The sequence below is a fragment of the Hippoglossus stenolepis genome, chromosome 23 (genome assembly GCF_022539355.2).
Source record: "Hippoglossus stenolepis isolate QCI-W04-F060 chromosome 23, HSTE1.2, whole genome shotgun sequence".
Lineage (NCBI taxonomy): Eukaryota > Metazoa > Chordata > Actinopteri > Pleuronectiformes > Pleuronectidae > Hippoglossus > Hippoglossus stenolepis.
In genome coordinates this window covers 12243056-12255321 of record NC_061505.1, presented here as the reverse complement: position 1 = coordinate 12255321, position 12266 = coordinate 12243056, and the positions used below count along the sequence as shown (strand labels likewise).

The 12266-nt window shown below is 47.7% G+C and overlaps 1 protein-coding gene across 3 annotated transcripts in view; it reads right to left on the bottom strand.

Moving 5' to 3' along the window:
- Positions 1-11707, bottom strand: part of kirrel1a (kirre like nephrin family adhesion molecule 1a) — a 33615-nt gene extending 21908 nt beyond the window's left edge. For all 3 annotated transcript variants that reach the window (XM_047338862.1, XM_047338864.1, XM_047338863.1), the window contains exon 1: positions 11406-11707. In XM_047338862.1, the coding sequence (XP_047194818.1) occupies positions 11406-11451 (46 nt within the window). In that variant the 5' untranslated portion in view covers positions 11452-11707. The remainder of the gene's footprint in view (positions 1-11405) is intronic.
- Between the last annotated feature and the right edge of the window lie 559 nt (positions 11708-12266).

Genomic DNA, 12266 nt, shown 5'->3' with positions numbered 1-12266 from the left:
CTACACAATCTGCGGAGAAAACACCCATGCAAAGGACTGAAAACACTGACTCATTTAAACATGTGCTCTTCTAATTTCCATATTACCCAGTTAACACTTGTCAACACGGGTGTAAGCGCTCGTGTCTGTGTTTTAACAGGGAGATCTGCGTGTACAGAGCAGCACAGGCAAGACAGAAGCGAGGGAGCATGTATTCTTTCATTATGTGGGTTATGCTGCAGTGACAAATTTAGAGTGTGTCCTGATTTCCTTGAGTCACTGATCCCCAAGATACCACCGGGAGACTCCAAGCAGCCTGTCCACATAAAGACCACGGTCACAAAGAGCTGTGACCATGACCACGTGCACATGGAAACACACGCACACAAACAGGCAGCACAGATGACCCAGCCCACACCACATGGGCTAACCATTTCCTGTCAACACACGCACAAACATAACCAGTCTAAACCCCAAACATGTAATCGACACGTCGAGGCGGTTTCCGGAGCATAGATTAAGCCACGGCACGGACTGAACCGTCAAGCCAGCGGAGCATCTCCATCTCCATTGGGAGCGGGTCTCAGTTTAGTCTGGGATTAAGTACAGCCCAAGTCAAAGTTTGGAAAGGGATTAGGATTAATGTGGGGGCCGAGGACAACGGCCCCTGCAGACACTGTGACACCAACCTCGGCTTGTCAAAGCAGACACAAAGCCAAAGGCGAGCACACAAACACACACACACACACACACACACACACACACACACACACACACACACACACGCACACACACACGCACGCACGCACGCACGCACGCACGCACATACACGCACACGCACACGCACGCACACACGCACTCCTTGCCGTGTGACTCACCAAAAGCATGGCCACACGCCACCATAGTGTGAACCACCACAGCAGTTTAGCCTGAAAGCACCTCTCGCACCATGTGATAGTGTTTTAATAGCAAGGTAATGAAGCGTCAATTTGTTGCTGAGAATTACAGAAAGGGTATATGCATGCAAAGATGGTTGAGCTATTTTTAGTAAGTGTGCTGCTCCTATGCCCTGCGTTCCTTAATTTGCCACACGCCCTGCTGCTGGGCAGTGAATGTCAACGCTTGCTTTTCAGCATTGAAACACAGGCTCACCTCGCCTCTCCGTGCACGGGACGGGAGACGAGGTTGGAAGTGATGCCATGCAGAGAGCAGGGAGTTCTGGGAAATGGTTCACTGGCGACATTCAGCCTCACTAAATCACCTGCTATTAAATAAAATGCCATTTGAATGGATTGTTATGCATCGATCTAATTATCTTTGTGTCTGGCCCCACCCCGCCCGTACCCCCGCCGTACCCCTGCAACAAAGTCCCCCAGCCTTCCTCTACCTCGCTCCTCTCCAGCCAATCCCGGGCTTTGGCTGGATCACAGACTTGCGTCACCATAGCAACAGCTGACGTGTAAAGTAACTGCCCAAAAAAAGTTTTCTGTCTGTGAGTGCACACGGCGTATGTGCATCTGTGTGTCTGATGAAACCCTCCCTTGTGCTCGGTACACCCATTTTTCTGAAATTGAGAGAAAACATTTTCAATGACCTCATCCTCCCTCCACCTATCCAATTAAAAGTGAGGCTGCCGCACTGTCTCTCATTATTTCTCTCTTTCACCATCACCCCCCCTCAATCTTTCTACTGTTAGTCAATCCGCTCCAAATTGATTTTGTTATCTGTCTAATTCCATATCGCCGCCGCGTGTGGCCAATGTGTTGGTTGTTACAGAAGGGGGGGGGGCTGCCTGAAAATGAGATGCAGGGAGAAGGAGAACAAAGAGAGACGGCGAGGTCCACAGGAGCTGTGAAGTGTGATGGAGGAGGATGACATCATTGTTTTGGGACAAAGTTGCAGCCACGGGAGTCATGCGGCACGGACTCGCTCTCTCTCTCGCCGTACATGCCTGCACATAAATCTATCTGTCAGTCCATCAGTCACTCCGCGCACTGACAGATCTGCCTGTGCATCCTGTGTCCTGTGTGTGTGCATGAGGCTGTTTGGACTTCGCTACAGAAAATAATCCAGAAAACGGGATTAGAAGCACAGTTAAAGCCTTTTGTTTTAGCTCCTCAATGCTGCACATGCACGACATGTGCAATGTGTGTGTACTAAATGCTGGATGTGATGTATGTACACAAAGTAATGATTATTTTCATGAAATAAAAATGTCAGAAATTAGTGGTAAAAAATTGTCTCATGCTTGAGAAACTGGAAACAATAAGAAATCAGTGAGGGAAACAGTTTTCAGTGAATGTTGAATGTTCTGTCATCAGCTCCGTCCCCTAACCACATGAGCACGTGCAGCCTCTCCATCTATTCTTCTGCCCGTGGGAACTCTACCACCTGTGCCTGTCTCCTCACAACAACATGGCCGCCCGGCAGGACGGCCATAATAACTCGTCGCCATGGTGACGCCACTATAGGAGCAAGCGAGAGACATAGACGGAGAGGAGCGGGGAGTGAAAGGAGGCGACCCGCTGAGCGTGCCGACACCGTGTCAGTCAAACACAAAGGTGACTCCTGGAGGTGGAGACGGAGCAGAGGGGAAGATTAGGGCCGAGTGGGGAAAGAGCCAGAAAGAGAAAGACTAGGAGACTCCTGCCTTTGTTTGCCGCATTGTCCTCCTGCTCGCTCCCTTGCTCTGTCACCTTACCTTGCCGTCCTCCCCCTTACTAGCAGCCAGCGACCTCTCTTTCTTCCTCTCTTTTGTGGCCTTGCCCCCTTCGCATTCCCTGTTCACTTCCCTCTACATCTACTTCCTTCTACTTCGAGGCATCTACGTAGAAATTATCACTCCTCCTTCTCCCCTCCACCTAGTGCCTTATCCCCTTCTCCGGCTGCCTTTCCACCTTCAAGCATATCTGCTTCACTCTCTCTCTCTCTCTCCCTTTCTATGTCTCTCTCTCTCTCTCTCTCTCTCTCTCTCTCTCTCTCTCTCTCTCTCTCTCTCTCCATTACTATAAAAATGGTTGCTGTGGAAACAGGTTTATTTGGAAATGGCAGGAGGAAAATTAGTGCTGCGCTCTGTCTGTCCATTTTGATACCACCATTCTCCGGGGTTCCTCTCGTACATGCATTTCGCATCTGAAGAGCTTTATTTGCACCAAACAATACCGACATTGTTACCATGGCTACAGCCAGTGAGGACCGCTGACACAATGATAGACACGGTGGCCATGGTAACCCCTGGATCAGTAGTGGGTAATATGATAATTCATGGACGAGGTATGTGACACATTAAGGGCACATGAATATGCTCAAGTGGTAGAAAGCCGGCCTGCCGCTGGTAATCCACGAGCGCTTGTGCGGCCAACATGCCGAGCGACTGACAAAGAATACTCTGCTGTAACCAAGGGTGACCAGAACTAACAATAGCCGTCCTCTGGATAAGATTCAACAAGGGGGATACATACATATCAAGCTGCTACTGCTACTAGCATCGTGCTGTGTAGCTTGTAGCACAGGGGTCGCCACTGAATTCAGCTGACACAATCAATACCATAATGAATTACTAATTCACAGCAGCGAGTCCCCACTGATTTTTGGGCAGCGACCCATTCCTAATGCCACGCCGGCTCCAAGAACCACATGATCTAGCTAGTAAACATCCGCACTGTGGGTTGTGACAGCCCTCAGATCCACCGATTCACCTCGCGTTACAGTACGGCACGGCGACGGGATCCAGCAGGACTATTTTACAAGCAGCATCCCATCCATAAATCAACTCCTCCAAGGTCTGCTTTAATTCAATACAGTGCAATCTAATTTTATTGGTATGTACTGGAGCTTCTTGCAATGTCATCTGTCACAAAGCATCCAATAAAAAGCCCAAGGGGCCTTGACCTCAGAGGGTGTCGTAATATTGCTACAGAGCCCCTCGCTACTATCACCACGAGTGCATATTGTCACTTTGAAAGGGAGGCGTCTTAGTTGATTGAAAACACACGGACAAGACCAGAAAGCAAAGTCAGTGGGGTGATGATAATGCCCGGCTCAGCACTGTAGACTTTTAAACTTTAAAGCCTTCGGAACACATGAGAAAATTACAGCATGTTTAATGAATGAAGAGACGTCTCTCTTAAGACAAACAGGGACCTAATCTTCTGCTTTTGACACGTAAAAAAAAACCTGATATGATATGACCGACATACTTTCCACATCCATCCGAGAACTCAGTCCACAGCTGTTTGGGTTAGACCTCTCAGGGTGTGTTGACACCCCCCTTATTTGGCTTGGACCTTCGGACTTATCATTTTAGTCCGAACCATAAAACAGTTGTGAAAGGTGCCTTTGACCAACAGACCCGAAGTGGTCTCAGTCCGGATCAAACAAACCATGGTTCAGAGCGTTTGCTGTGTGAAAAGACTTTTTTGAATGGTTTGGACTTTTGAACAGCATTAAACCATGGAAAAAGAAAAAGAAGCATCAGCGACTTGCAGGATTGCTTGAAGTCGTCACCTCAAATGATATAATGCGACAAGGACATTAATTTTGCTGCCAGTTGTTGCCACTATAATATCATTATAAATATTATAATGATATTATAGTGGCAACAACATTAACAAAGTGAGACGGTTTTTCATTTCACTTCGTTTTTGCCTTAAAAATGGAGACACTCATTTTTTTCTATGCACTTTATTCAAATCTATTTGCCAACATAAGAGCCAAATTGACAACATGCCAGACACATCTCTACAAACCAATCAATGTAAAGAATAAGTGCAGCCCATGAAAGCCGTAAGTATGTCATACTAAAGTCTTTACCGTGCTTCCTAGATTGCAATGTGACACCAAAACTAAGCAGATCAAATGTAAACAACATGACAAACACATGAACCTTGGTTTAGACTATGGTCCTGACTTTCAGGTGTGAAACCTTATTGCTGCAGCATAGAATGATATTTCAACCAATAGTGGACCACAGGTTGAGGAAGGTTCTTTGCTCATTTCATCACACCAGCTAGCTTTATCTTTAAAAACAGCGCTTTCCACAGAGCCCTGACCTCAGCCCCATACAACACCTCTGGGAGGAACTGGAATGCCGACTATGAGCCAGGGACCTATCGCCCAACATGAACGGGAGCACATCCCGGCAGCCAGGCTCCAAAGTCTTGTGGAAAACCTCCCTTGTGAAGTGGAGCCTGTTATCACAACAGAACAGCCCAATTTTTGGCAATGGAGCGAATCTTCCATCAACTTGCGATGACTTGAAAAAATGTTAATTAGATGGAGTCCAATCTGGATCTAAGGACATGGGTAAACTGGGCTGTGTTAAGCTTTGCCTCGAGGGTACAGTATTAAGCTGGCCGGGGCGGCCTTTAAGAAAGTAATGCATCTGAACAACATTGTTTTAATGACTGGACTTGGAAGCCATTGATGATTATGACTATCAAGAGGCTGCTCGCTCATTATTCGCCGTGTGCAATAATTCAGCCTGCAGGCTGTTATATTACACGGCGAGGAGACGGCGAAGGGCTCGTGGTGCTGTGGTAACCGATCGAGTTAGACGGCTGACCCTAATGTTGTTATTGTAAGAGCAAGATGGATAAAGAACATGGGGTCTCTCTCTCTCTCTCACTCCCTTTCACTCTCTATCTACCCCCTCTCGGCCCTGTCCCTGTTGAGGAGCAGAAACTGGGAGAGCGGCGAGATGAAGTGACATCATCAGCGTCAGCCACATTCCTGCGGAGGGAGGTGGTGAGGAGGAGGAGGGGGAAACAGGGGAAGAGGAGGAGGAGGAGAATGTCCCAAAACTTTTTGAGGTTACAGGACCGACTCCCCCCTCCTCTGCCTCACAAATGCATCCATTCTCCCTCCCACAGCCTGTGTGTGTGTGTGTGTGTGTGTGTGTGTGTGTGTGTGTGTGTGTGTGTGTGTGTTCGTGTTTTCCAGCACACGTTACTGCGTGTGTGTGTGTGTGTGTGTTACAGTAAATGGGCTCCTCTTCCCCATCATGTGCTCCCTGTTTTAATTCATGTGCTTCTCCTCCTGTCCCCTCCCCCACCGCCTCCCCCCAACTCATACCAACCCCCTCCCCTCCTCTCGCTCCCTCTCTCGCTCTCTCTCTTCACCGACCAGAGGAATGCGAGAACCACATCTGGAACTTATTATAGAGAGAGAGAGCAAGAGAGAGAAAGGGGGAGATGGAAAGAGAAGAAGTAATGGTGAGGGGAGGTGGGGGGAGGAAGGGAGGGGTGGGGGGACTCAGATTTAAAAGAAGAAAAAAAAAGAAAGTCCAGGAGGGGACAGAAAGAAAGAGAGAAAGAATGAACTGAGGTAAGCAGAAACAAGGGCTCGTGTTGCAAGGGAAAGGAAGCAAAAAAGAGAAATAAAGTTAATAGCAACACAGATTAATGCCAATTAACCTCGGCGGGGATGGGGGGGTGGGCTCGACTGGCACCTCGGACGCCGGTTCACTCACTCCTGACGATTCCGAGGCAAACTGTAGCCTTTGAAGCGGCCTCGGCCATATTCTGTCTGAATGAGCTGCTCCACTGTCCCCACTGAGGGGCCAGTCGAGCCTGAGTAATGGTCCCTTTCTCTCCGCCGCTGGCCTCCCCGACCACTCCTCCTCCTCCTTCGTCCTCGGCCCTCTCTCCTCGCTTTTCTTTTCATTCAGCGCACCCACACCCCCCCTCCCCATACTACAATGCTGCCCCCCTCCTCCTCTCCACCTCTAAAACAAACACAAAAAAAGAAAAAACTCCAATCACTCTCGATCAGGCTTTACCCACCTGCCCACAAGACTAACCCTCTTTGTCTCCCCCTCCATTTCTCCCCCAAAACAACTTTTTTTGTGTAAACCCCCCCCCTCCCACTTCCCTCGTCCCCTCCCTCCGTCTCCCCACATTGGTCCTCGCAGCAGAATGTGGCAGCAGTGCAGTTTGGGAAAACAAGGCCGATAGATTCAGTCAGATGTGATAAAGTGTTCTGCTCTCGCTCAGGGGACTCTGCATAAAGAAACATTTTTAAGGGGATGTTTTTTTTTCTCCGATCTTCTTTTTATAACTCGGATGCCCCCAGCCTTTCAAACACAATCAAATTACAGGGGCCTTTAAATCCTGAGCATTCACTTAAGGAACCTTCGTGCAGCCGTTCAGGAAGCTCAAAGCGAATGTGTGCGTGTACTTTTGATTGAATTCTCCTCAGACCACAAGTTTGATAATGAGTTGTCCGACTAAATAGTTCTGCACCCTCCAAGATTTCCCTGGATCATCTGAACGCATGCACGCGCCCCTCTTTGTTCTCACAAGCACCACTTCAAAGAGCGTTACGGGACACTCGTGTCCGGAGGAATGCCCTTAGACAAACATGTCAACTGGGAGAAGCAATCAACATGTCACACGTTGACAAACACCCGCCAGGACAGAAATGCCAAGAATCCCCCGATTGAATGGAACCCAATGGGGGAACAACAGGCGTGGATGTACATTATAACATCACGGGCTCCATTCCCAGATCGAGCTTTACAGCTGGTTCACTGGTTGCGTTCAGTGGCTGATGTCAATTAGAGATGCCTTTCGGTAAATAGGCTTCGTTTCATATCCCGTTAAAAAAACACAAAACCATGACCCGAAATTCGCATATGAACGCTGGGTTGCTTCACAGTCGGATATGTCGCTGGCTGGGGTAAAAAAAATTCGAAAACGACTTCTGCCTCGCTACATATGTCACTCCCGATCTACACTCTGAGAGAACCAGAGAGGGTTCACTATAGCACCGCAAAAATGGTTCGTTAGCCTTGACACCATGGCAGAGCGCTCGCGAAAAGTCTCACTTCTCTATAAATAGTTTGATTATCATGAAAGACAATTTCCGCAACTTTGGTCCCAAAAATCCTGTTAGTCCTTATAAAGAGAAACTTTCGTACAATAATGACTTAGTAACTCCAATAAATGACTTAGTTTCTCAAGATAATGACTTACCAACTCCAAATGATGAATTAGTAACTCATAATAATGAGCTAGTATGTCAAAATAAAGACTTAATAACTCAAAGTAATGACTTTATAACTCAGAATAATTACTTAGTAACTCAAAACGATGTAGTAACTCAAAATAATAACTTAGCATGTCCAAATAATGACAAAATACTCACTTAAAATCTAAAAACAATGACTTAATATCTCAAAATGATTACTTAGTAGGTCATAATTTTGACTCTAACTTGACTTCTCATTATCTCAATGTACTATTTCCTGATGATGATTTACTTATCTCATACTTATCTCTTAATTTCCACTTTTAAATCTCATCGTTTTGATTTAGCATTCATCTCTTTATTCTTCCACTGGCAGAAAAGAGTGATTTTCTGTAGGTGGCACTTTTTTAACGGCTCATATACTTATATCTCTTCTCGCCATAATCTGAGCAGAAACGAGTTCTTCCAGTGCAGTTTGAGCGGTTATCGTAGCCCACAGTGTCCCCACGCATCCCTGAGTAATGAACTTCAGAGGTTTCCCTGCTCCAGCTCTGCATGGGCTTAATGAGACAGAGGACTGGCTACATGAGATTAGCTCGGGCTAACTACTCGTTCTTCTTTTATTTATTGCGAGAACATCAAATAAATCACTTGCAGAGCGATAGAGAATGTTTTTTGCCTGGCAAATGGAAAAAGATTTCATGTACCACCAGTACTCAGTAATAGAGGGGGATTGATTTGAATTTATTTAGATGAAAATGTCACAGATTATTACTGGCAACCAATGCATGAAATGTAAATCAGCAGAGTGTTTTAGTGCCACGCTGGATTCTTTATGAGGCTTTCCTAATTCTTCATTTTTATTTGAACTATTACAGCCCACTTTGAGTCATTAACAGTACACATGCAGGAGTAGAACCAGCACTTCCCTGATCAAACAACCCTCGAGGCACCCTTCTTTCTCTGGGTGTGAGAGCCCGCCGAACGCGTCTGACTCTTCCAACACGTGAATATTTTCTCTGCTGAGCACAAGGCAGGAATCCGTCTGAGGTCTATGATTCACGGCTCGCGCTGTGTGATTCAGAGCGGAGAGGCAGGGCGGCAGCGGCAGCGGCGGCGGCGGCGGCAGCAGCGGCAGCTCATGGCCTCGGCTCACACAAAAGGACAGAGGCTGACAAATGGTACACCTGCACCGGGGCCTTTGTCCAAGTCAGCGTTTCAGACCCCCGTCTGGGCTGTAGGTGCAGTGCTGCGGGGCCGCAAGTCCGACCTCAATGCCCCCCCTCCTCATTAGGCAGTTAAAGGAGTGTGTTCGCAGTGATTGATCGTGCAGTAACGTTTAACAGCTGCGTTAACAGTGGCGCTTGCTTGGGACTTATTACCAGGTTGGTATGTAGATACAAGGCCAGGATGCTAAATCAATCCCTGCAGTGGTGCTGCTAGTCGAGACTTCTCCTAGCTTGTCCCGGCTGCAGCTTTATGAACCAATCTAAACAACTTGAAAACATTCTGATCCACCACAGCTTTAATTAGCCCCTCGACTAATAACCATGCAATCATTAGCACTAGTGGGCAATTACATGTGTGCAAATTGCAGGCCATGAAATACTGTTTTACTAGTCTAATGAAGAGATAAGAGTCTGCGTGCTCCATAAAAGAAGAAATGCTCGGGATGTGTTATCTCTTCGGAGGAGGCACTCAGCCCTCTGTGGATTGTGCCTGCCGCTGCTCTCATGTTTTCGCAGCCCGACGCAAACGCCACAGTGCAACATCTGAGACCTGACACCCACTACGCCCGCTTTAAGTCTCGCAGCCCCGTTTACAGTCTGCTAATCTTGTCTCCGGGAAAGCCTTTGAAAGCAAATATATTTGTGTGTGAGCGTAATAGTGGATTTAAGAGTTGTAACAGTGCAACAACAGACAATGGGACACATGGCTTCACACATGTAAATGGGCTGTGTGTGTGTGTGTGTGTGTGTGTGTGTGTGTGTGTGTGTGTGTGTGTGTGTGTGTGCGCTCATGTACATCCGTGTGACATGTACGGTTTATGGGGGACAGCATGTGACAGAGACAAGGGGTCTGGATGGAAAATGCACAGAGTGTGTGTGTGTGTGTGTGTGTGTGTGTGTGTGTGTGTGTGTGTGTGTGTGTGTGTGTGTGTGTGTTGCAACGGCGGCCACATAGTGTCATCCATGCATCTGATTTGTCGATGAACAGAAATCTGTCCCTCACTGTAGGTTGTCTCATGCTTGTGCGTGAACCCCCACCACTATGGGTAGATGCTGAGCATGGCGAGCCGGGCCTGAGCGACACAAAGCCTGGCAGACAGCGGTGACATCATCCCTTTCTATACCTTTGCCTAACACGCCCCCCTCCTCCCTCCTCCCTCCCTACCTATGATGAAGTGGTCGAGTGGCCGTGCACGCTCCTGGTCAGCCAAGGTAGACAATGGCAGGGGACGGGGAAAAAGGGGGAGGTTTGCTGTGGCGACGGCAAACACACAGATGTGAATCGATCAAACAGGTAGCTTAGAGAAATTACAAACATCCTCGTCTTCCTTCTTCTCCTCCTCCTCCTGCAGCCTCCTGTCTCCTAGCAACTCAGCCTCAGCTGCGATTACCATAAGCCAACAATGTACCTGGGAGCCCACAGGTACAGAGGGAAGGGGGGGGGGGGAGGCATGGGCATGGGCACTGCTGATGCTGCACACGCCTCTTTGTGCAGCTGAAATAAGCAGAGTGGGTTAAAGTGATGCTGTGTGTCAGGTCGCTCAGGTAGGACAGGAGCAGAGGAGGGGCGTGTGTGTGCGTGCGTGTGCGTGTGTGCGTGTGCTCTCACTGACTGACAAGCCATTCACATGCGAGAGCAGCGTGCACGGTGCTGCTGGCATGTAGAGCAGCGCTGGTCAATCACTGTCATTCCCGTCACGTCCTCAGCGCCTCAACCGCCTCAATGTAACGGGAGGTGGAGGTGGAGGGGGGGTGGGGGGGTTGTGCTCGGTTTGTCTCATGTGCAAAAGGTCGTTTGGGCCGGTGGGGCGCGCGCGCACGAGTCCCCCTTCGAGTTGAGCGCGCACTTGCACGAGCGACCGCCTGCATTTCTTTCTTTTTTCATTTTTTTTTTTTTACCGGCGCGCGACAGTGATCATAAAAAAAAAAGTGATCCATTGCTGCGGCACACACACACACACACATACTTATACACACGTATATACACGCACGCACTGTCTTTCTCGTGCACGCACACACACACAAGCACGCACGCCTGAGGTGACCCACTGCTCGCACACAGGGATGTGAGGGGAACACTGTGAAATCCTGCCATAGCCCACGTCTTTGTCTTTTTTCCTCGCACGCACACACACACACACACACACGCACGCACGTCTGTTCCCGAAGCCCTCTGGACACGGTTTAATAATAATATGTGATCACACGCACGCACGCACGCAGTCTTACCAGTTTGAGAAGTGAGCAGCAAACTCAGGAGCAGCAGCCTGTGCATGGTTCCGCCGGGTCCGATCGTGGCTCACGGCCCCGTGAGGACAGCATCAAAAAGCGGGGACGGGGCGGACGTGAGGACGGTAACAGCACCGAAGAAGAAGAGTAATAATCCTCCGCTTTTACACCATCTCACCGCCTGTTCTCTCCCTGTTCTCTCTCCTCTCGCTCTCTTTCTCTCTCTCTCTCTCTCTCTCTCTCTTCTCCTCTTCTCTCCCTCTTCTCCTGCTCCACTCTACACAGCCTCCGAGCTCGCACTGATGACGACACCTTCAACTTCCTGTCTTTGGCCTTCACAATAAAGTCAGAAGACTAAAACTGGAAAGATCCGAGGAGGTGGTTGTGGTATACTCCTATACGTTGCGCGTGGCATTAAAATAAACAGCTACATGACCTGTATGTTCCTACATTCACAATTGTGTTGTGTGTGTCTGCAAAATTTGATTGACTGCACAATAATAATAATACTAATAATAAAATAATAAAACTAAAAAAAGGAAAAAACAGGGTAAAAATTTAAAATAACGATGACAACAGTGTCTAATAAAATAAAACATTATAAAATGATTGATATAGTCGTTGAGGTAAGAACAAGATTAAAAGTAAATAGATTTTTAAGGTGAATTCAGACCAGACTTTAGGAGCTATAGATTTCCCTTTATTTAAAGAAACATTTACAAACAAAGAAATGACACAAAACACTCAAAATATACAAATCATAATTTAGAAAATATCACAAATGAAAAAAGGAACATCAGCCACCCTATCCCCTGGATCACAGCTAATATCATTATTGTTGTCATATTGATGATTATGATT